The sequence below is a fragment of the Amblyomma maculatum genome, chromosome 2 (assembly GCF_055883805.1).
Source record: "Amblyomma maculatum isolate TAMU_Amacu chromosome 2, ASM5588380v1, whole genome shotgun sequence".
Taxonomy (NCBI): domain Eukaryota; kingdom Metazoa; phylum Arthropoda; class Arachnida; order Ixodida; family Ixodidae; genus Amblyomma; species Amblyomma maculatum.
The window spans coordinates 124035077-124060312 of record NC_139345.1 but is presented as its reverse complement, the minus strand read 5'-3'; the positions used below and the strand labels follow the sequence as shown (position 1 = coordinate 124060312).

General features: G+C 46.2%; 1 protein-coding gene, 1 long non-coding RNA gene and 2 other non-coding genes across 4 annotated transcripts in view; 3 read left to right on the top strand and 1 right to left on the bottom strand.

Annotated features, from left to right (window-relative positions):
- The window catches only part of CROT (Carnitine O-octanoyltransferase), a 66268-nt gene extending 59950 nt beyond the window's left edge, over positions 1 to 6318 (top strand). Inside the window, exon 16 of the mRNA XM_084595246.1 lies at positions 4590 to 6318. Within this exon, the coding sequence (XP_084451372.1) occupies positions 4590 to 4710 (121 nt within the window). The 3' untranslated portion in view covers positions 4711 to 6318. The remainder of the gene's footprint in view (positions 1 to 4589) is intronic.
- On the bottom strand, positions 1859 to 15030 carry LOC146199772 (uncharacterized). The gene is made up of 3 exons (XR_014705118.1): positions 14820 to 15030; positions 4032 to 4187; positions 1859 to 3293 (listed from the first exon to the last, which is right to left on the bottom strand). It is a non-coding gene; the product is annotated as an uncharacterized LOC146199772 (long non-coding RNA).
- A 67-nt stretch (positions 15031 to 15097) lies between these two features.
- Positions 15098 to 15168, top strand: TRNAG-GCC (transfer RNA glycine (anticodon GCC)). Its single transcript has one exon. It is a non-coding gene; the product is annotated as a tRNA-Gly (tRNA).
- Positions 15169 to 15814: 646 nt separating this feature from the next.
- On the top strand, positions 15815 to 15978 carry LOC146199770 (U1 spliceosomal RNA). Its single transcript, XR_014705391.1, has one exon. It is a non-coding gene; the product is annotated as a U1 spliceosomal RNA (small nuclear RNA).
- Positions 15979 to 25236: the final 9258 nt, after the last annotated feature.

The following is a 25236-nucleotide window of genomic DNA, read 5'->3' as shown; positions in this document are numbered from 1 at the left end:
GCCAACGGCACCGCTGACGCCATCAAAACAACCGAGACAGCGGCCAAATGAGACACACACACTTTTCTGTCTTGGTTTGGCTGACTTAGCTGCGTGCCCCGTGCATTTAGTCACCACGCGCACAAAAGCAATGCAATGGTCCTTGAGCTTCTCAATTTATTGACTAAAATTGACAGTTGCTTAGCTCGGCTATGCCAGGATATACGAAGCGAGAGGTATGTTTCCCTGGCTGAGGTTGTTGTGGCCTGTCTCTGTTCGGACCACAGTGCAAGAATACTGGGGTGTTGACACTGCGCTCAGAGGAGCATCTAGATTATGTTTGACTGCGGCGAGCCGCGCCTTGCAGTTTAGCTGCAAGCCGACAGATGGCGCCGATGTCAGCGGGCCTAGTTGAGCGGTGCTGGCGCCTTGAGATTCTGCTGCGCAAGCTCAATTTTCGCTTTGGCGGCGTGAATTGGATTCAGAACTCTATGGAAATTCTTTGCTTGAAATTAAATGAAGTTCTATATGAATTTACTCTATATGAAGACCGTTCAAACATTGTTTCACTGAATCGGATAATTTTTAACATGCAGCGCACTAGTAAAGCGCTACTGTTTATGACTCAAATTGTGAAGAGGCTGTGTACAGTCGAACATCGTTATAACGAAGTAGTACAGAGCGCGAAAATTTGTTCGTTATATCCGATATTCGTTATAAAAGTGAACGCCCAAATTTCTGTAAATAAGTTGGCTACTAAATCAAAACAAAAAGTGCACTAATATGAACAACACAAAGGTACGAAAACGCAACTTTTTAAATTAAGAACTGGGTATAAGCATGTAATCTCGCTTTTCATTCTGTGTTGGAGAGCAAAAATGAATACTAAGAAGTGATGTCGCCTCCGCGCACAATTTGCGCGATAGAGCCAAAGGACTCTGGAAGTGTAGCATGCGCGCATGGGTCGGTCGCTGTGGCAGAGGCGCAGCAGGGTCTCACGTCATGACGAGGCAATGGTGATGACATGCCAGTCACATGCCTGTCAGCCGTTGCATGGCCGGACTCGAGCAGCGGCGACGGAGGCTATGGGCCGTTGGTGCTAGTTTTTGTCGGTGCTGCTAGATGACGCGTTAAACACGCTTCGGCAGTGCTGCTAGAGTCCGGCCACGGCCGTTCATGACTTCCGAGATCACCGTGCGTGGGGGTGTGATCTCGAAGGTGATAAGCCGTTGGCGGTAGTTTTTATTGCTGCCGCTAATTGACACGGCACGCGAACGTGCGGGTGATTTAAACACACTTCTGTGGCGGCCGATTTGACTGATTGAAATATTGTTTTTGGTTTTGTTTTTTTTTCGGCTCCTTCACGCATTTCTCACCCTTATAATGCAAAAAGACTACTTCGTTTTAACTGATCTAGCGTCAAATTTTAAATGTTTTTTTCAGTATACGGAAAGAACTAACATAGAAACAAATCCGATAATTCGCTATATCCATGTTCGTTATAGCGAGGTTCGACTGTATTAGGTAAAAGCTTTCTCGCACGAGAAATGTGTCAGACAGGATGAAGGACGCGTCGGATAATGGACCATAACTCTAAACGAAAGATTGAGTAGACAGCATATTTATTCCGATGCAAATTATCATAGAACAGGCATAATTTTCGATAAGCTCCTTTCCACTGGAAGCTAAATGGCTCTTGAAGGAGTCGAGTGCGCAGGGGTCAGCATTCAGCAAAATACGGTCTCGAAACTAACAATGAGGTAATAAAATATAAGTAAGCCACCATCCCAGAAGGTTAGACTGTCATGCACTCCTACAATTAAAAAAAAAAAGGAATGAAAACTTTAAAGCTTTATTACACACCATATGCCCAGTGCAAACAAAGAAATGTAGAAACTAGGTGAAATGTTCACGATATACAGAGTGTCACTGCGCGGTAACAGCAGTTTTCCATTTAACCTAAACAGCGAAAGTCGCAAAAACTGTGGCATATAGGGACAGATTCATGAAAATTGTAGCCATTTTCTTTTTTTTCTTGAGCCTCTTTTTTCATGCTCATTTAAAATGACTGCAGTGCTGCCTCATCTGCATGCTAACATAGCAGTGAAGCAACTGAGCCATTGTCTCTCCCTTGCGCTCATCACATAAAAGAGTTATGGTGTAGATGTTAAGAACATCATCAATTGTGTCCCAGTAGAATTGTGAGGCCTTGTTCCAGCGCAGAAAAACACAAGGAGGAAGGTAAAGAGACAACGCGAACACCGTTTTTTTTTCTTTTTTACATAAAGCAATAGTCTGTCATTTTCTTCGCCTTAGCTAACGAAACAGTCATAGGAATGAAGTTATTAATCATTGCCTCATTGGCTTTCTGTTTAAACAAAGTTTTCATTATCACAACAAAGCCGCCCTCTTTGTCTGCAACCAACAGTTAAAGAATTTTGCTTTTCAAGTAACGGTGGATACGAAGGGGAGCTTGGGGGCAAGCGGGGCATCCCTATATCGCAGACAATCTACACTTTCTGCAATACAGCAGTCCTGGTCGTCTGAGCTGGCTGCTGCCGCCAAATCTCTGACAATGGACAGGAACCGCATGGCGTCATCTTTAGGCTCAACACAAAACTTTGGTCCCTGGCTAAGCACTGCTCCGACACTTTCCAGCAAAAAACACTCGCCGATGCAGGCCACTTTGTTAGCTGCATATATCTGCCGCGCTTGTGCTTCACGTTTTTTTTTTTATTATTATTATTATTTCTTTATTTGTTTAGAGGCTGCATTGCACCGTTGTCGTTGACTTCGTCGCTTCGATGCTTGCGCAGAAGGCTTTCTCTTTTGAGGTGGCTTTCTAGGTCTCTCTGGCCGTGTTAGATATACTTGGAACCAGCGTTGTGTTGTGTGCTTCTCTCTTTGTTTGCGTCTTTCCGCAAGTTTTAATCCTTACCAATATGTACCAACTGGTCCAGCTCTCCACTCTATTGATACTTGGAACAGTTCGGAAGTGAGATAAGAACTGCACCTCTAGAAAGCACAGGCTTCTTTTCCGCGTCAAGTAGCACTCTTCCATCGAGCTCCACGTAATATGCCCGAGAAATCGCGTCCTCTGCAAATTGCTTGCCGCAAACATGGTCAGTGAGCATTAACGTCCAGTCTGCCATAGGAATCGTACGGCGCCACTTCTCCAAACGAACATTGTTGCACAGAGCTAACACGCTCTGCACAAGTCCGGTAGCCCGAATTGCAGTTAGGCACGAATTGTTCCCATTGCACAGCACTCACCAGCTCTGGACTACTCTGCAGACAATGTCCAAACGCAAGATCTGGATACAAAAGAAAAGAATGTGTTTAACATAGCATAGAAGTGCAGCCGCACACTATGAAATGTGGCAAAAACACGTACACAGTGCCCGTGCGATGCCGGACCGAGCCGCACAGCGTGGGCCAGCCTTTCACAGCGCCCTCTCAGTTAGGCACCGGTTGCCATGACAACACCCCTCCCTCCCCCGAACATATTGTGGCCGCGAGCGGGCAGCGCTCTCGCGCGTGGCTGGAGGAGAGTGTCAGCACCTCAGTATATTATTCTTACACTATGATGCGGACGTCTTTGCTGCTCTCTCTGCCTTCTTACACTCATTCTCTCTTTTCTGAGTAGTCAAGTAGTCGAAATTGCTCCGTAGCCATCCACTAGGACTTCTCTTTCTCTTTCCACTTTCATTCCCACCTTCCTCCCTCCCTCTGTGGCATGGTTCAGGTGTCCACAGAACAAGTGTGACAGATACTGCGCCTTTCCTTTCCTGGGAACCAATTGTTATTATTATTATTATTATTATTGTGTAGCCAAGTGCCAGGCGACAACCTCAGGATCAGAAAAGTTAATCCTCTCTTGGTTGTGCCACCGTCTAGCAGTGGCTGGACTCACTTTCTCTGCATGTATGTCAAACGCTGTGATACAGCCGCCTATTTCACCTCTGCTTTTTATACACAATGCTGCGCATGCAACACGTGGTTCGGGTGATAGAGCGGCGTGTAACGACGCGGCGATGGAACGCGTGGCATACCTGTTAGGCCTCTCTGGTCACCATGGTATCAGCGCATGTGCACAACTGCTCATCCACGTGATGTCACGCATGGCTTCGGCGGTGGAGCGGATGCGCGGCCGCAGCAACGACGAGGTGTGCTGCTTCCTTCCGGTTGCCATGGTAGCAGTGCCCGGCCTGCGCGAAATGCTCGACAGGTAGCCCAGTGTAGCTCTCGGTACAAAAACTCTGCTTAAGAGAGTGCACTAAAAGAAGTTCCCCCTGTTCCGGGGAGGGAATTGTCAAAGCCCTCAATTAGAACAGTAGGCACATTGGGCTGAATCCCTTCAGAAATCAGCTTAACGCAGTACACTCTGCTTAAAGTAGTGGCTTATCATTTGAGTTAGCGTAGCAAGTGAATAGTTTCTCTTGCGGGGAGTAAATTGTTTAAAAACTTATCTTAATATTGTGCATTCCCTTCAAGGGAGTATAATTCAAGTATTACTGACTGCATGCAGCATCTTAGCTTAGGCTTTGAGCCGCTTTTTTTGCATTCCTCCAGCAAACATTGCCTTTTTATGTTTTCGTTTTTTGCAACAGGATCATCTTTGCCCTATCTGCCTTCAAGGACAGCAGTGAGACCAATGCACAGGCACTCTACCAACACATCGTGCAGGCTCTCTTTGACTTGCAGGCCCTGCTGCTTTCAGCCAAGCTCTGATGAGAAGCGCTCACGAAGAGACCATGCAGCACACATTGCTACTTCGACACTGTGGAGAGCTTCGTGCACTGCCCAACTTAGATCAGCTGAAGACCAAGTGTACCACGCCGAGCGAGCCCTCCGCGGCACTGTGATTGCGATGTTGTTGGTTTTATTTTTCATTCACCTTTCTCGTGTCATTTGTTCTAGCCATATTTTTTTATTAGATAGTTATTTGTATCGTTGACTATTTTTACCATAGCGATGCGCATTCTGCTCTATATTTCTACAAGCAGTGCAGAGCAATTGTATTCAAGTATGGCGTTTATACAGAACTCTGTCAAGGATTTTAACATATGAGTTTTTTACATGTGCAAAGTTTCATGGGTGAGCTTTGGAACTTCTAGTTGTAAGGATATTGTTTGAAGTTTAGTAGCGGCAAAAGGGGGAAAAGCTCACTAACCATCACTTTCATCTTTGATAAGGGTAGAGCTCATTGAACTGTGTATAGGGCAGGTTATAGTTGATGTGTATGGAGACTTTGCCACGTGTTCCTTCCAGTCTATTTTGCTGGGAATGTAACAGTTCACTTTCATTGAGCTTATTGATCCGGTGGACTGGTGGAGATAATGCAAGAAAACACTTGTGAAAAGCTTTGTTTCACAGATGCAAGCTAAAGTGGGACAAAAGTGCTTACATTGCGGACGTCTCTCTTATTTGAGACTTCTTATCTTTCTTGTGTAATTTGTCCATATTTAGTGATTTATCGAGCATACTTTTAGAGCCAATTTTCTGTGTGCGTGAGCGGTAATACAGAGGGATAACTGTGAACGAGGTGGGCGGATTTCTTGCACAAATTATTTAAGTGTCCTTGCAGAAGTGCTGATAGGTCGAATCAGCATCCAAAGCTTTCATTGGGTATCAAGATTAATAGTTACTGATTTAGCTAATGGACAATTCATATCCTCTTTTTCCTCTGCATGCGCCTTTTATAAACGTGTGGTTCCCTTCAGCACAACTGTAGCAAAAAAACGTGTTACATCTGAATAATGAGTATGCATGGTCAAGTATGCTGCTGTGATGAAAATTTCGTACTTGACTGATGTCATCCTCTTATTGCATTTATATTGGCTGGCACTGAATCGTAAACATGCAAAGCTTTAAATCAGTGCACTGAATGTTTTGGCACGCAGTTAGTGATCAGGATTGAGACTGATGCATCACTGAATGTGTGTATACCATGCTTACGTGATTTGAACATGCGCCTGTATTACAGAAATGAGCAGTTGTAAAATGTATTCATTAGAGTCACAAAATCAAGCATTGAAATTCTGGAGCACTAATAGTGAGCAGCTGGAATGCTGCTTAGCATCTTAATCGGCAGTTGTAAGAGGCATGTTGGAAACTTGTTACAATTGGCTGCATCAGGGAAAGCTTCATATATGCATATGTGGTGCTGTTTGCCAGCATGACTGTTGAAAAGTGCCATGTGCTAAACAGAGGTTGCATGATTATACTTAGTGCATTTAGCCTTTTTTGTATTTAGAATATTTTCTGGTGTATAAGTCGCATCCTTGTATAAGTCCCTGCCCTTCAGATCGCAATTTTTGTGACAAGAAAACAGATAAATCGCACCTGTGTATACGACACACCCGTTCACTTGATATAGAAAACTTGTTGGGGATCACGATGTGGGAAAGTGCGACAAAAATACATGCTTGCGGTGGCTGTCGCGTGTGCCCATATCCCCAGATACGCAGTGCTCACACAGGTGCATGTAGCGTCCAAAGTCTGAACAGAACTTCAAAAATGTTTTATTTTGATGCATATACAATGGTATATGCACTTACTGATGGCGTTTAGGCAAAACCATTGGAGAAAAAAATATTAGAGGGGTTCAACGCTGCTAAACCGAATATAGAGCGTGCGGGTGACCGAGCGTTCTTCCTCTTTTTTTCTTCTTCTTCTTCTCCAGCCCACATATAAAGCCCCGCTTTAACCAAGCCATATAAACGTGCCTCATTGGCCTATAGGGGTAACATGAATGCCATGACATAACCGTCCCATGTGAAACGAGAGACCCAAGTTAGCAGCTCTTGCCAGTGGACCACGGACACGTACACGGCACACAGTGGCGAACGGTTAGACCTGGCGTAGTATTGCTTTCGCAATAAAAGAGGGGAGAAGAAAAGGAAAAGAAGGAGGGACCAGAGCAGCGAGGGGAAATAGGCAATGACAACTAGGCAACTGCCTCGCTTTCACAGTAGACTTCATTGTCCGGAGCACACTAGCTGCTTTAGTGCAGTCCTGGACAATTTTTTCGCTAACCGCAAACTGCCTTCTTGCAGCCCGGTACCCAAGCTCCACGGCAAGTTCAACTGCACACAGCTTGAATTTCACGTTGCAATTTTTTTGCCTCGCAGGCAACATGGTTGGCAAGAAATAAGATGTAATGCGATAGATGTGAAGCACACATAAAGGTGCTGGTGAAAAATTTTTATCGGGATGAAAGCCAAAAGTAAAAAAAATTACATTGTAGCATTGCGGTTGGCCTTTGGGCTGCCGGTTGCAGCGTCCAGGCCGCGAAGCCACTACATTGATCGGTGCAATGAAGATGCCGTGGCAGACGGAAATGACGCGATGGAAGCAGCTCGAAAATTAAAACTTTCTACTGGCAAACTACCATTTTTAAATGAACAACACATTTTGCTCCCTCAGAATTAAACTATGTGTAATAAATATGAGCTGCATTTCGTTTTTGCGAGACAACTTGATGTTACTTTTGAGTTCTTTCAAAATTACTGTGCATGGCAGAAGATGGCACTCAGAGGTGGCACTTAATTTTCCGGCTCAGGCACATGCATGCCTGCGCTGCCCAACCAATATTTTGCCATGTAAAAATTGTAAATTGTTGGGTTTAACGTCCCATAGCGATATGTGAGCTATGAGTGATGTAGTAGCTGTGGGCTCCAGATTAATTTAGCTGACCAAGGCATCTTGACCTGCACTTACACCACGCAGCACATAGGCACCTTTTCGATTGCGGACCATGTGTGGCTGCCGTGGCACGGATTTCTTCCATACATAGGTCGCACTGGTGAGTATGACGCACTGACAAAATTTTTTAGAAAAAAAAAAGGAACCTATACTCTGGAAAATATGGTAGTTTACAAAAACACTGATATCAAGGAGGCCTATGTTCTTTTCGTTACTCTGAGCTCTTATGGTGGTTAGCCTTTAGGAAGCAGTAATTAGGCCTTAATAAAGAGTCAGCAAGTGGTTTGCAGCGACGGTTTTGGTCATAATGTAGTTGCTCGTATTCTGTGAGAGCAGAGCAGTGTGAGCTGTCTCTGCAGAAGATTTTTTTGCTTTGCAATCTGCAGAAGATTTTTTGTTTTGCAATTTCCCCAACACACTCCGCTGTTCAACACTTTTGTGCTTACTTTCCCATTTTTCGTTTTATTCTTTAATATGATAAATAATTTCCGTCTACTGCAATGGTGAAGGGGTGCACTAACAGGCTGCCTTCTTTATTTGCTAGTCTTGGGCTGCGTTACATTCACCTGTTTATGTTTGTATGTTTGAATTTACACAATGAGACACCCCATGATGAGAGTAGAGCATGTGGTTTCATTTTTCCTTTGCTTGAGTCTCCAAGCATAGATTGTGCATCATAGCCTTGCACAGACTTTCACTGTGTTGTGCATCGGCACCCTGTAGACCATGTTCAAGCATGTCATATGTTGTCTATAGGCACTGCGGTGTATGTCGTGGGAAGCTGTGTAACCGATGCTTATTTGACACCCAAAACCATTAGATTCTTTACCTTAAATGGTGTGCTTCTTACTTCTGTTAAATATTGCCATACATTCAGTCTGTAATGGACTTTGCCTGTTAAATGCATGCACTTTGATAGTGAAAACCCAGGGGTCTTCATTATCCGGTGAGGCATGTATGCCTTCAGTGCTTGTCCTTAAGGCTTTTCAAAAGGCTTGTTGGCCCATTCCTGCAAGTTCAGGTTCAGCTTGTGCACCTCTCTGTGCAGTGTGTGTGTTTCTCATTTGTGCTTGTGTGCAGTTTGGACTCTTAACGCGTGTCCTGTGTCTGCTTCTCTTGTTTGCGTTTCCTGTGCGCTTTATCTTTAGTCAAGCAATGCACCATCTAGCCCAATTTCAAGTTTTGTTAGACTTTGTTCAGTATGCAGCTACTCGCGGTCCACTCATTAAATCGAGCTCCAGCATACGGAGTACCCTGTTCCAAACACGTAAATCTCAATGATACGAACCCGGTTGATAGAATTTTGGGGTGATATGAATTTGGAAATTCCCCGGCGGATGATACAAATGCATGTGCTGCAAGTTCGACATCCACCACTGCGCGCTGCCCACACACATGCTGACTCCGCAATCTTGAGTCACCATGTATGCACCATGAGCCGTTTGCGGCACTGCATGGCACGTGCATCACCGATATCATGAGCGCAAGTTGTGCTGTATGCACTGCAAGCAGTTTGATGTGGCACACAGCCTACATATCCTTGATTCTGCAATCGCTCACTATACGCACCGGCAGAAGTTTTTGCAGAGACACATGGCCTGCATGTTGCCATGATTGTGCTATACTACTCGCCGTGAGTAGTGAGCTGTGAGCGTGTGGATATCGGTACATTCCCTAGGGTGTAAACAGAACTGCGTTAACATATTTCGCATGCTTGAACAAAAGAAATTTGTTCATTTTGATGATGCAGAGTTTTGATAATATGAACCTTCATTTTCAGTGATATTCTTAGTGATTTTACCTTACAAAATGTTCCCAGTTGAGTGCCACCAACAGCAGAAGGAGGGGCTTTCAAAAGCATGTGATATTAATCTCTTTGTTGAGGCTAAGCAAGGCACAGAAGAATGAGCAATCTCTATATTCAGGTGCACATGTGGCTTTCTTGCTTGCTTAACTACTTAAATTTAATTTACCCGGCTGCAGCAGGACTCGACAAGTGGGCGCATGTGTGCAAGTTTGAGGTTGTACTGAAAAATATTGCAGTGTCATGCGACAGAAATAAAAGTTAAGACATTATATTTAAATAGTCGGAGAGTAGTGAATGCGAACAGCAAAATACAAGTGCTTTATAAGTTCATGTTAAGCCTAAAGCACACATGTGAGCTTCCCAGTGTAATGGAAATAGTATGGTGTGCTGCATTTAATGTCCAAGAGCTGCAAATAGTACTGTGAGGAAACCTTCCTGTGCAGTTAAACAGTAAAACAATTAAAATGCTGCACAGATAGGAAGTACACGATGTGTTGATTTATTGTTCTGAATGGCAATTCCTTTTTTAGTATACAGTTCTTTAGCCAATCCAACGCTCCACGGTCATAACCTTCCTTAAATAGCTCTTAAGTGTACAAGTCTCATAAGAGATGGTGTCTCGGAATTTTGGGACTGTGTGTTTTGGCAGCCACATTTTGTAGACGGGTGCGAGTTCAGGGCAGTTGTGCATGTGCAGTAGCTTCAAGTCCGCCAGTGTATCATATACTGCAACCAGATCCATTGGTCTGTCTGCAGACCTAACATTTGACTTGCGGCCACCAAAGGGACCAAGTTACCATGGCAACTGGAATGCAGATATAATTTCCTTCACATTCAAACCTATGTTGCCCTTATGTATGCTATTTCCCCTGAATCATGTAGTGCTTTGCGCTTTTTCCGACTGGTTGACATGCGCAAGAAATGCGTCATTTGATGACTGTTGCTGTGTGCCCTTTGTACCTCTATATCAATGCAAGAATGTAAAGAATATGGAAAAGCAAGATGATTTTTCTTGTAATAAATGGATATTGGACACTTTTATTGCACTTGTGTTATACATGCCTGTAAATTGTTTATGATGAAACATTTGTAAATATGCAATGCTGTAACCTAGTCCCAATGGGGAGTTCGAAGAACTTCAGCAAGGGAATGCCACATCAGTTTTGTAAACTGAAAAAAAAAAAAAGAAAAAAAAAACTCATTTTCCAAAGTTCTACAGTGCAAGGAAATCGGACACTTTCTTTCCGTACGGAACAAAACTGAGCGCAAGAAATAGCACAGGAAGTTCGATACCACAGCGTCTTAATGAAGGTGCACTTGATGTGCTTCATGCATGCAACCATCTGAACAAATGACCTTCAGCTTAGCCCCACCCAGTGTCAAATTCTCAGCCTAGGTTTTGTGTAGCTTGTGTCGAGTATAATAGCCACAAGTGCCATATTGTTGGATAGCTTGTCAAGTGTAATGACACAGGACCAATTGTCTGTCAGTCTCATAGAGAGCATGCAAGGTAGATGTGTGCACGGGCCAAAATTTTGAGCCCGAGCCCGGCCCGGGCCCGATGCTACAAACCGAAGCCCAGCCTGCCTGACTCTGAGAGGGCCCGGCCTGGCGCTCAGATTTAAGGCCCGGCCCGTCATGCTATCAATGCATTTGAAGCGATGATACAGAAGAGAGTATAATTTCCGTGTGGAGAACTTTATACAATATCTCGAAATATTGAGTTCTCACATTTGGAATGACAAACTTTATGAATTATTTTGCAAAAACAAGTTATGCATTGAATTGAGTCATTTGCGACGCTCCTGGATAATGAACACGGTAGTGCCTAAGTTTTGATTCTATAACTTGTAGTTGGGGTGACTAATATATTATTTGATAGGAAAGCAAGTTTTCGGTAAGCCTCCAAAAGTGCGCTAGTTCTAAATCTAAACAAGGGATTGATTTTCTGGCCAAGTAGTCAGTGAGCTCTCCTAGCTCACCATGTGCCTTTCGCATGAAGCCTTCGGAACAATTGAATAAACTCTTGCACTGATGATGCTTTGAGCTATGTCCCATTTCAAACGAGGCCATGTCGAGGTAGCAGTAAGCCACAGCAGAGACGTTTCATAGGCGACAGCGTGGCGCGAATCTCGAGACTGATACCTAAACAGCGCCGGTGTTAGCCATGTGGAGATGTGAAGTTCTAAACTAAATAGCCCACAAGCGGCCCCTCTGCTCAGTCACTGACTGCTACCAAAGTTCTGTTTGCTGTGAGGAGGGAAGGAAAAGCGGGTCTACGCCAGGAAAGAACTCTGAAGCTCTCACATGGAGAGGGCACTTGTAAAAAGTTGTGCACTCTAGACCCTTATTTCACTATGGCCGTATTCGCGCTTTCGCAAAAGTTGCATGTGCTCAGCCGCCCGAGACAAATATACCTTGGGCCGGGCCCAGCTTGAGCGAGAGGGCTTCCAAGCGGCCCGGCTCTCCAGCCAGACCGGGTACGGGCTTTTGGGCCGGTCGGAGCCCGTGCACAGCTCTAATGCGGGTCCTAACATTGGTGGCCCATGTGAGCCAAAGCCAACCAAGCAGGGAGGGCAAAATTTTGACTTGTAGCTGTCATCAGATTATTTGATGGGGTTTTGAGAGAGAGAGGTGCGAGGCGAGGGACAGAAGAGTCATTCTTGATAGTGAAGATGTTAAACCATTATTAGTGAGTAGTCTAGTCCCATGTGGTTTCCCAATCTTAAGTAGGCCCGCACATTTGACATGCATACAGCAGTTGAGTATCTGCCTCGTTACCGAGATGGCCTGCACACAGACGATGTAAATTGGTTGGTGGGCTGTGGAGAGCAATGTTCAGATTTGATGGGCGACTGAGTACATCTGCCCTCTTGCGAGATTTGTGGTGGCCGGTTTAAATTCGTTAAGATGAACAGGGCAGTGGAAGAGGAGATGGCCAATGCTGTAAAGAATTCCCTTCGTCAGGACAACAAAAACTTGCCCTGACGAAGGGAATACCTGGCTGCCTTTTTGGCCTCTGTCGGCGTTTTTGCTTTGACAGAGGCCAAAGCTGCTTGAAGAATTGTGTGAGAGTATACTAGGGGTTATACGCCGCGGGGTGACATGCATTTGGCCGTGTCTACTTAACCATTTCGGTGTCATTTAGCATAGGCTATGTGCAGTGTTCTGGCTCGAGTCTTTTGTCACGCCTGGTGAGAGCAAGATGCATATTGTGTTATGGGATTAGGTGGTTGTTATTGGCTGGGGGCCAATTGGTTGGAGTTAGAGTGCGGCAAGGATGAACCTGCTTGTCTCTATGGAGGAAAGGAAAGTCTGTTGATCTGAGCCATACAGTGAGCTTCCACTAGTTCTTGGATTGTGCTGTGGACTCCCTTAATGATAAAGAGGCATCTGGTAGGAGTGAGTCATCCAGACGTGACTTCAACACTACATAGAAGATAACGGCCTCTTCCATCCCTCCATGATTGGCTTCAGATCGGGCCTGCTCACTCAAGACGCTTTCCTTCTCCTCGAGGAGCAGGTACTTTCCAACATTCCAAGAAGAGGCGGACACCTCATTCTCAGATCTCTCGCTAGATCTCAAAGGCGCGTTTAATAATGGCTTTGCTAAGGGTACGTCGGACAGACCCGATCAATGGTCTTAAAGGTATGTCCGACGGACCCGGTGCGTTTTTCTTCGGGATACATCGGACGGATCCGGGAAATATTTTTTAAAGGTACGGCGGATGGACCCAGTCGGTAGGGTTCAAGTTTAACGTCCCATAGACCCTATGCATTTTTTTTCCGGGATACGCAAGGTAGATGGATGGGGATGGGCCTTTTGGACTTGGGATACGTCGGAAAAGCCGGATGTGTAGATTTTAGTGGTTACTTGCATAGAGTTAATACAAAGGCTTTGTATTAACTCTATGGTTACTTGGTAGCGATAGCCAAATGTAGCCAAATCGAAGTTGATACGAGGTGTGCAAGGCCCAAGTAGTCCAAGCACGGTGGATCCAAGCATACATGAAATGTGAAATTACAAAGAACAGTACAGTGGCAAGAATAGTGCCTAGAATGGGTGATAGATTTACGTGAGTTGGACAGCGACAGGGTGGCAAGCAAGACCAGAGCGCAAGCGCATGTAATCGCGGTGTTGACGGCCAGCCCGCGGCCCGCACTTTGGTCCTTGTTATCATGTGGATGATCGTCTACTACGGTGGTTATGTAGTTTTGGTTCCTCAAAGTTTCCTCACTTCAATCTGCGATGAGATGCATCACGTAACGCGTCGCTTTCTGCTCGTGTTGAAGTTTATATGTGCTTTGCTGTGCAGCAAGTTCTAGTTCTACATGCATATAAGCGGCGCAACTGGGTACCGCTGATGTGTCCATCTCATCATCCTTGTTTGTTGTGCGAATGGAGGTGTAGGCGCCGGTTTGTGTTTTCCGTGAGATGTTATGATGTCCGAGCTACGTGACGTAACGAAAGTGCTGTGTGAGAAGTGCCGTGATGAGGTGATGCGTGCGCCAATTTGTCCGGACGGACATCAGCGTGTCCATTTATGATCGCCGATGTTCCGAGTGCATGCTAGTATTTATTAGGTGCAGACGTAAGTCCAAAAACGTGGCGTAATGAGATTCACACGCGCTGTGCAACAGTCGACGACAATAAGTCACCGACAATTTGTTATCAGACTGCTAGAGCTCAAAACTCGGAAAATGTGGTGTTTAAGTACACGCCTGTTGTTTACATTAGTGCGTTTTCAAGGTTCGAAAAAAAAAAAAAATCAATGGCAATACTTTAACCTGGCCTTGCACAAAGTTGTTGGGAATGCACATGATACAGTTTTTGCATGTTGGAGTAGACAGAAAATTAAGTGCCCAGCCCACACTTCAAGGCCCGTTCACACTTAGCAGCGGTCGCGCGACCGTTTTGGTCAAAAAGCGACAGTCGCAAATGGTCGCATCGGTCGAAAAGCGACTGCCGCCGGACGATCGGGCACTGCTCGAATTTTCAGTCGCGCGACTACTAGTCGCAAACCATTTCACCAATCAGCGAGGTCCCGGAGTACTCGATCGCGCACCTTCTAGGCACTAGGGATACGTCGGGAAAGCCGGACGGATCCGAGATTCCCGGATGTGTGGTTGTAGCAACAACTTGGTAGCGATAGATATGTAGACAAATCGAAGTTTGTATGAGGTGTGCGAGGTGCGAAGTATGTGCTGCATATGTGTAATGTGAAATTACGAATAATTGTACACCCGGAGAAAAATGCGTCGGGTCCGTCGGACGTAAAACCTGAACCCCACCAATTGGGTCCGTCCGCCGTACTATAGTGCTTACCGGATCCGTCCGGCTTTCCCGACGTACTCCGAAGAAAAGCGCATCGTGTCCGTCAGACGTGAACACCTGATCGGGTCCGTACGCAGTACCTCTGAAAAATACTTCACGGATCCGTCCGACGTTGGGTACTTAAAACAGAAGAGAAACACTTGATCGGGTCCGTCCGACGTAGGTACCTTTAGCCACAGTCGACCCCCGTCCTTCGTCCTCTCACCGCACAGAATCGTTTAGAGCTCGGCGTAGCTTCACCTTGATCCGAGTCAGCAGGTCTCGTAATGGCGTCGGTGGTTCAGTGGTAGAATACTCGCCTGCCACGCGGGTGGCCCGGGTTCGATTCCCGGCCGACGCATGTTTTTTTCTTCTTTTCTTTCATTGCCTTATAATAGCGTTTTTATTGTTTTTATTAGACCCATCACAGCTTTGCCAATCATGTCCTCAACCATGGCCGGTCTCCAGCGGCTGTGCTCGAGTCCAAGCCTCGACTAATTTCTGGGCGACGTCTGTGCCGGTAGCTCAGGTTATTCCGGTCATCAGATACTTGTTACAGACGTGTTTGCACCGCGTGTGCCTTCTCTGCTGCTTCTGCTAGGTCACTGTGTCTGTCTGACTCCGATAAATGCAAAATATGTTTCGCAAACGAACCAGCTCTACGCGTGGCTGTACGTTTGCGATGTGGTGCGGCTTGTCTGGAAGCAGACTACGCCAAGGCGGCTGGCATGAGCAGCGGTGGCGCCTCTAGTGGCGTGAAGAGGAAGCATCTCGGGAATGATTAGTACTCTCACAGACCAGTTTTTAGACCTCGCCAATTGATTCTAAGAACTCGGAAATATTTTGAATAACAATCTGATTTATGGTAAGCAATTATATAATTCGTTTGCAAATTGTTGGTGCAGATTTGCGGCTAATCATTTTGGTTCCAAGTTTCAGCATCTCGCAACTGGCGTCTCTAAGCTGGCCGTGTGCGGTGGCTACAGGCGGCCAAACGTGCTCTCGGCATACTTACCTGGTGCCGGGGTTACCGTGATCAGCGAGGCGGTGCCCCCAGGGAGAGGCGCGGGCATTGCACTGCGCTCGTGCTGACCCCTGCCACTACCCCAAACTGGGGCAGATGGGGCATGCAATTTTTGGTAGTGGGGGACTGCGTTCGCGCTATCCCCCTCTTAACGAAATCAAAAAACAGACTACGAAGCGGTCCTATCAGCACACTCTCTCGCTTCTATGGTTGATTACAAGAATCAACGCACTCTCTCGAATGCGGTCAGTTAAGTGGCGCGAATTTTAATCTATTTCAGTGCACTCAAGGTGCGTAAAAGCAACTGGCACACACGTCTTGTTTCGCTTTCACTGGCGCATATTTCGAATTGCTTTGAGCGTTCCCACGTATGCCTGTGGCCTGAGGTGGATAGAATGTCTCATTTCATCCCTTCTGCGAACCCGAAATGATTTTGAATGTAAGTTGCACAGAAACGTATACTTACAGTAGGCAGGTATGGATTCACAAGTCAACAAAGGTCCTTTCTGTCTGCCGCGATTGTTTTCGGTTTGGAGCAAGTAGTCGTTCAGCATGCAATATTTAATAGAGACGGAGTGTCAGGAACCCTTTTATTTCAGGGCAAGATAAAAAATAGACACAAAATCTGAGCACAAACTAAGGCCAGCATGGTAAAGAAAGGCTTGATACAAAGGCATCTGCTTTACATAACACAAGCAAATCTGAATAGATATAACAGCGAGAACAAAAGACAAAAAGTCAACACATCGCTAGTACTTGCAGAAAAAAAAAAAGTAAGACAAGATGAACGTGTTCAAAAGTACAGGTAATACTTTGCACCTGGTACGAGGATTGAAAAATAAACGGTGCCTCAATGTCGGCAGCCCGTTTCCCTCTTTTTTATGTAACTGTCACAAGTTTTCAGTATTGTGTGACCTGTCAATCATCGTCAGCAGTCCAAATATTATGAAGAGAAAGGAACTGTAGTCCTTACTACTCTGAAAAGTCAGGGACCCAAGTGATGCTACAAGAGCGCTACTTTACAGTTGAGAAACAAGCTCTTTGGGTTCTTTAATTCTGAAAAAGCTGTGCACAGTATGTTCTAGGGACCCAAGTGATGCTACAAGAGCGCTACTTTACAGTTGAGAAACAAGCTCTTTGGGTTCTTTACTTCTGAAAAAGCTGTGCACAGTATGTTCTAGGGACCCAAGTGATGCTACAAGAGCGCTACTTTACAGTTGAGAAACAAGCTCTTTGGGTTCTCTACTTCTGAAAAGGCTGTGCACAGTGTGTTCTCTTTCATTCGGAATAAGTAATAACAGGATACAACCAGCAGTGCTCCATCATTGCTTGCAAGTTTTGTGATTATTATAAAGAAAAGTTTGACGACCGGAATTACGAAGTCGACGCAAAGCTCGACCATGAAAAGAGTGACAATATGAACTGTGCCTGCTTAAAATTATGATGCTTACCACCATGTGTGTATAATTCTTTTAAAAACATTCAAACATCACATGTCCTCTTACTATTAATATGTGACTTGAGCTGAAGTGCACGTACCGATCGACCGACTTGCATCAAATACCCAGAGTTGGCCCGTATGTGGTTCAGATTACAAAAAAAATGCAGACAATACCATCACTGTTATTTGATTTCAAGAACATGCAGATCTTTTCAAGAAATTACACAGCAGTGTTCTGTCTCTTCGAGGAATGCATATACTTTTGTGCAAAGCATTTTCTAACATTTAAACTTGTCAAGTTGCACACCACAAACCGAAGACTGAAACCTAACCTTATCTAAGTTTAGGTTCACGAAACGCACATGCCAGTTCAAACGAACACGGCAAAACATTCTCACAAACCTCTTGTAACACTCAGCAGAGCGGAAATGAAAATCGCCAACTAGCGACAAATGGTGATCCAAAACATCGCAGACTTTTGGGAGATGTGCAGTATCCTCAAATATTAAGAAAGTGCGATTCAAGCAGCTGTACATAGCCAAAGCTTTTTTCGATGGCACAGTCAGATTACCAGACAGATTGCTGGGCACGTGGTACGCTTTGAGAACAGTGAAATATTGGTGGGGACTGCGCACAGTCTGACTGTCGTCTCTCAGTAACTTTCTCGGCATACTTTCTCGATGACGCGCTCCACTTTCTTTCTGCTCGGGGATTTCAATTGTGTTTTAGACACAATGCGCGACATCACGGGGCCTGGTCAGGGAGCCTCCAATTACAACGCGAAGGAACTTGGAAAGTTAGTGCGATCATTGCGCTTATAGGACGCGTGGGTCACTCTTCAGAGACCATTTCGAGGCTACACGAGTCAGGGGCCAGAGCGCGAGCCAAATAGATCGAGTTTACATCCACTCTGCCACGACACCTGACTTGCTACTGCGTGAGGTATTGCCTTTCCCATCAGGCCGTAAACTAAGTGATCACTTTCCGGTTATGGTTATTCTGCGGGCAGCCCCGGGCCGTGCAAACAGCCCCCTGATGTGGCGCATAGATACAGCGGTACTCCACGATGAAGAGTGAATTGATATACGCCGAGAGTTGTGCTTGTCTGTGTCCGCAGTTAGTATAACTTAACTCCTGCTACTTGCGATGCGCTGAAAACAGGCTGGCGCGATGTTCTTGTGTGTGCGGGGAAGGAGCGGTGTGTCCGCATTACGACCGTGCTGAATGACGTTCTGCGCCGTATGCGCATCATACGTGGAGGTGAAACGCTTACGCTCGCAATGCGCGAATATCTCGACACGCTGCGTGAGCGTTATCATCGCACCCTCGAGGACAGCTCACGTGCATAACTCCAACGTGCCGCTTGAGGATGGCGCAGACCTCGGACACGCTCGAGCAGTTGTTCAGCGCACTAATAGGCGAACTCACGTGGAGAGCGTCATGCTTGCGGACAATGCTACGTCTTCGAAACCCGCAGACATCCACAACTTGTTTGACGAGCATTTTCCGGCCCTCTTTTCGTCGCAAGACCTCGACCAGGAGGAGGATTTTAAATAAGTTGTCGGTTCCTTCTGTGGGCCTCTTTCTCAACTTCCAGAAGGCGCATGTTCGACACTTAATGAGCCGGCAACTTTGGAGGAGGTGCGTTTTGCCTTAGGCGCCATGAACCAGTAGACCGCTATCGGTCCTGACGTGCTAGTAGCAGGTTTTTATTCCACGTTTTTTTTTTTTTTTTTTGACATTCTCGGTCCTTCTTTACTTAGGCTCGTAAATTGTTTCCTCGAGAGCGGAGTCAAGCCATCTTTGTTCAGTATCGGCCGTATCGTTCTAATTCCGAAGGAGGGCATGACACCGTCGAGTCCCTCATCGTGGCGACCGATTACCCTCCTTAACACCGACTATAACCTCGTAGCTGCAATCTAACTGCAGGATTTGGTTAGCCCATACCAGTCCTGCGCGGTACATGGACGATCGGTGTTCGCTTCGCTGACACTGACGACAGACGTCTTCGAATACGCCTGTGCCGAATATGCCTGTGCTTCGAATACGCCTGTGCTTGGACCAGGCGAAGGCCTTCGACTGCGTAGAACATGGTTACTTGTTTGCCGCGCTCCGCTCATTTGGTTTTCCTGAGGAATTCGTTCAGCTCCTACGCGGCCTTTACGCAGACCTTAGTAGTGAACTAGTACTGAATGGCCAAATTGCTGGCAGCTTTCCGATTACGCGGGGAGTGTGTCAGGGGTGTCCGGTACTCTTCATACTTTCGCTCGACCTGCTGCTGCGCAGGGTCGCTGCGGACAGGCGTATTCGAGGTTTCCCGTCAGTAGGACAGGAGTCAGCCGTATTTGCATACGCAGACGACATTTAACTCTTCGTGCGCGACAATGACAGTTTTCTTTTTTGAACATCTCTTCGGAATATGCAGCTTTATCTGGAGCGCAGATTAACACGAAAAAAAGTAACGCACTACCGTGTGTGGAGGCAGTGCGTGTACTTGGCTTGCTGTTTGAGCCAAGCGGGGTTTCTCCCCGTTCCTGGGACGTAGTTCTCTCGCGAGCAATGCACGCCCTTTCTGACGCAGCGCGTTTCAACCTCACGCTCAATGCTAAAGTCAGTGTCGTCAAAAAACGAGCGTGCGCTTTCACCCTTTATGTGGCGCGTATCGTGACAATCCCGCGCTGTGTGACGAACACACTCGCGTTCCTTATAGGGACGTCTGTTTGGGATGGCAGGACAGCGGTAGTGGCCCGTCACATCCTACACCTTCCGAGGAGCAGGGGAGGCCTTGGCCTGCCGTGCATCCCGACAGTGGCTCGAGTATTCGCGATAAGGCTGGTGGAGAGGCTATTAGCTGACGAGTCGTACCCTGGTCGCTTACTCATTCTGTACTGGATGAGCACGGCGCGTCCCCGTGTGCTTACACCCGAATATTACCTCGGTCCACAGGTGAACAGACTTCTGCCTTTTTACCGCGAGGTTGCCGAGACAAAGTCGACTCTCGATGCAGACCTGTCAGATGTTAAGTAGGTGACCTACCAGCCATACGCATTAGCGAACTAGTTGCCGTTCGCAGGCTTTCAGCTGATGAGCAACGAGAGACCGCTGTCCTCAAATGGCGAGCGTGGGCAGCTTGTCGGCTGCCAAATGAAGTGCGAGATTTTGACTGGCTTAGGCGCTGGGGCCTCCTCCCCACGAGACAGCGCCTTGCCAGATGGGGTGTTGTACCCAATAACCAGTGTGCCAACTGCAGTGCTTCCGTGAGCCTCTCACATGTTTTTTTCGAATGTGTAGTTGCGAGAACAATGTGGCGGCTCGCATATAGGATGTTTAACGTCCGCATGAACCCCGGCGTCAGGCGCCAGCGCAACCCCTCTGAACAACTTGCGTTCACTGTGGTTCTGTTTGTATTGTGGCGTCGCAGGTGCCTCGCTGAGGTGCGCCGCACTCCCGCCCGCGCAATGTACCCAGCCTTGCAGAGGCTGCCCCTTGTCATCTGGTAGTATCTGTCTGGACAGTTAGAAACGGACGTCGAGACGCGGTTTCTGCGGCGCTGGCACACGCGCTTCTATGTTGTACGGGGGAGCAGACTTGAGATGCCCGTCGTCCTTTGTTAGACCCCCCCCCCGCCCCCCCCCCCTTCCTTGTATTGTTTTCCCCTCTCTGGGGAATCATGTTTTTGAGTTTATTATGATATGTACCCTATAGTGTTGTTTTGTATAATGCTTTGGTGTGAGTAATGTGCGTTTTTGTATGCATGTATGTATATATATGTACCCAATAAATTCTCTTCATATGCCTGCCTCGGATTTAGATGCTACCCTCGTGGACTATCGCGTCCCCAATGTTCTAGCGCGCCCGCTGCGGAGATGCCAGGTCCGTGTGGCTCATTTGTGCTGCATTAGCGGCCGCCCCGTGCGCACATGTGCGCCGGGCTTCTTCGCTAGACATCGGCCACCTTGCACATGATGCCCCGCCGGGTGGCGCAGTGGTTACGGCGCTTGGCTACTCTGCCCAAGGAAGTGGGATCGAGTCCTGGCCTCGGCGGCTGCGTTTCGTTGGAGGCGAAACGGAGTGGCATCCGTGTGCTGTGCGATGTCAGTGCACATTAAAGAACCCCAGGTGGCCGAACTTTCCGGAGGCCTCCACTACAGCGACTCTCGTAGCCTGAGTCGCTTTGGGATGTTAAACCCCACAAACCAAACCAACCAACCTTGCGCATCATGGAGTGCGAAGTCCTCCGCTGTTGGCGCGCAACTGCTAGCGTGCGATTGCCCTTGCTTTGATATCGTACACTTCGAACTGTTCTCGGCACTATGTGCTGGCATAACGCGAAACAGCAAGTAAATGTGATGACGTCACATGAGTCACGTGGCAAAGAAATGTCACGTGACTCAAGATCGCCAGAAGCAATAAACGATTTTCTTACTGAAGCAGACTTCAGTGTCCTCGAAATTTTGTAGCGAAAGCTACACTACAATAGTCAGCAGCGTATTTCGCCATGTATAAGACAGGCAACTAGTGCGCATGCGCGGAAACCGGAGAGAAGCAACAGGTGCGCTGAGCATGACATCAGAGCTCGCGGCCGCCATGGCCGCGTGCCGACACGACGCAGCAGGGGCGCCCGAACAAAGAGAAGAACGCCTTGCCGGGCGGGAGACGCTAAGATGCAGAGCGCAATGATAATAATAATAATAATAATAATAATAATAATAATAATAATAATAATAATAATAATAATAATAATAATAATAATAATAATAATAATAATAAATTGGTTCGCAGGAAAGGAAGGCGCAGTATCTGTCACACCTGCTTTGTGAAACCTGCACCGGTGCTGCATTGGTGACTCTCGATATAGAGAAGGCTTATGATAGTGTAGAGCCCCGAATTTTATTGAACAGATTAGAATCTCTACGTTTTCCACAATACTTAATTGATTGGATATCTACATTCCTACAAAACAGACAATTTTACTGTTCATTGAATGGAGTGCATTCTGGCAAATATCAACAAACCAGAGGTGTCCATCAAGGGGCAGTTCTCTCGCCCGTACTCTTTAACATTTTAATGAGTTCAATTCCCACTCATCAGGAGGTTCTCACGTATGTCTATGCGGATGACATCGCATTCTTTACGGCTGCACCTGACATTCAATCCCTCAACAGGCGCCTGCAATCGCACCTAAGCTCCCTTCAAAATTGGTTATGTGACTTAAGATTTACATTAAACGTTAAAAAGTGCGCGTTCCTTGTTTTCCAAATTCAGGATCCGGTAAATCTTTCTCTAACATTTAAGCAGGAAATGATTCCTCAAGTTAAGTCTTTGAAATATCTAGGGGTGATTTACGATGACCATCTGGCATGGAGGGATCACATTGAACATGTTGCAGCGAAGGGGGCACGTGCTGTGGGTATGTTGCGCAGGTTAAGCAATCCAAGGTCTGGGATTCGGCGAGACGCACTTTTAATGATTTATGTTATGTATGTCCGTCCAATTATAGAATTTGGATCTGTGTTATTTTCTGGTTGACCTGCTTACAAAATTCGTCCGCTTGTTCTTTTAGAGCGGGAAGCGCTTAGATTATGCCTTGGGCTCCCCAAATTTGTGGCTAATAATGTATTATACCTTGAAGCCCGAATACCACCGTTGTTAACTAGATTACAATTCTTGACTGTCCATACGTATCTAAAAATATGTGAATCACAATTCAACCGCTCCATATCAATTTTTTGTTGCGAGCCAGACTCCTTTTTTGGAGTCGGATGGCCTCGGTTTCATATCCCGCAGGTAATTCTAGTGCAAAATCTGTTACAACCTTTGCACGTAGTCCTTTCTAACTTACTTTCAACAAAAGTAAGTGCATCGTCGGTTCAAATTGTCTATGATGAAATTTTCCCAAATAATGCAAAACACTTATCACCTCACATTTTAAATGGATTATTAGAAGATCATTTACAAAGTCTTCCCGTTAGCATAACGATAGCAACGGATGCTTCTCAATTTAATGAAAAAGCCGGCGTTGGAATATACTGTCCGCTTTTAGACTGGGCTTTTTCAGTCCGTCTTCCGGATTTTACTCCAATTTTCCAGGCGGAGTTGCTGGCGGTGGTGCTTGCTCTGCGCAAACTAGACCCAACATACTCAACAGTGGCTGTAATTACAGACTCTTATTCCTTGTGCTTGTCGCTTTCTTCGAATATGGATTCGCCAATTTTAAACACCTTTCTTTCATTGCTCCCCTCACATTTGAGCCTCATACATATACTGTGGGTACCAGGACACAGCAATGTGACAGCCAATGAGGTTGCTGACAGACTAGCTAAAAATTCTCTGAACGGCCCTGTATTGCCCATCCTCCCGGCAACAGCGTACATAACAGCAGCACGATTTCGGCGGCGTACTTTATTAAGCACGCAGTCTGGATCTATTTTATCATCGGATGACTACCTGCATCTCAAGTATTCCTGGAATAGGAAATCATGTCAATCAAGGCAGACTGAGGTCTCTCTAACCAGGCTACGCTGTCGTATTCCGCCCCTAAATTTATATATGCACAGGTCTGGTTTGGCGCTTTCTCCTGTCTGCGCATTCTGCGGGGAACCGGAAACAATAGATCATTTCTTGATATTTTGTCGCCGTTTTACCATGATGAGAAAACGGTATTTAGAGAAGCCGTTACAACAGCTGGGTCTTAATTTGAGCAGCCAAATTTTATTATCGTTCGGTGCCACCATGCTTGGGTACAGCCACAGGCATGTTTTTAACGTCATTCAAAACTTCTTAATAGAAACAAAACGTCTACCTTGCTAATATGCTTTGAAGTTTTACTCTGTACATATAAACCTTACTATTCTCCTACTGCGTGCGTTAGTATTTACTCTTTTATATTTTGGTTTATCATATTTACATTTCCTTCTCTATTCCCTAGCATTTATTTATTATTTATTTTTTTTTTGCGATGTAGTTATACATCTCAAAATCTAATATCTCTGCACCCCAATTCTTGGCCGATCCCCCTGTGTGGGTATGTGCCATCACATTAAAGGAGAACTACAACAACAACAACAACCTGCACCGCGCTGTAATGAAAGGGAGGAAGGCAGGAGGGAAGGTGGAGAGCAGAGCCATAGTGTAGGGCGGCGGAGTAATTTCGACCTGGTGATCTTGAACTTGCATTGACATCGCACAGCACAGGGACGTCTCTTCGTTTAGCCTCTATCGAAACGCAGCCGCCGGCAGAGCGTAAAAAGCGGCGCATAGCAGTAGCAAAGAATGAGCGTAAGAAGGCGATGAAAGCAGCGGAGATTCCCGAATAGAAAGGAACGCCTTGCCAAACGGCGTTGCCAGACTGCCGAGCATAATACAGGAGCATGGCCGCCGATATGGGGCCTATGGAAGGGATTAGTCAACGAGAGTCAACAGAGGAGGATTTCAAGGCATGTGTGACTGACCCCTCCATTCGAGTTTCCGAAAGTGCATCTGCGACCCGGACATTTGAAGCAGACTTTGCAAACAATCCGTTTGGACACGTGTGTAGTGCTATAGACAAACCGAAATACTGTATAGACAAAATTGATGCCGCTGTATGCTACTTCACAGATCATCGGGCAGTCTTCATCTCTGTCAAGCAAAATGATAAAAGATATGTATACCCAATGTCTCTCATTGCTAAACATACATGATCACAACGAGCTCAGGCAGGGAAACGTACCTCTCGCTACATATATCCTAGCATAGCTGAGCTAAGCCACTGCCATTTTTTTGCACCCTGGAGCTGACCCAAATTTATTCTCAAGTGCCCGTACTTTCGCCACTTAAGTTGAATGTTGCTCCTCGTGCTCACGGAAGCAGGAAATGAGCCACGCGAAAACTCTTTCTGCTGCCAGTCACATTTATATGACGTAGTGATGTGCACAATACAGATAGGCGCCACTAAATTCAGACGCTGAGCTCACGATGCGGAT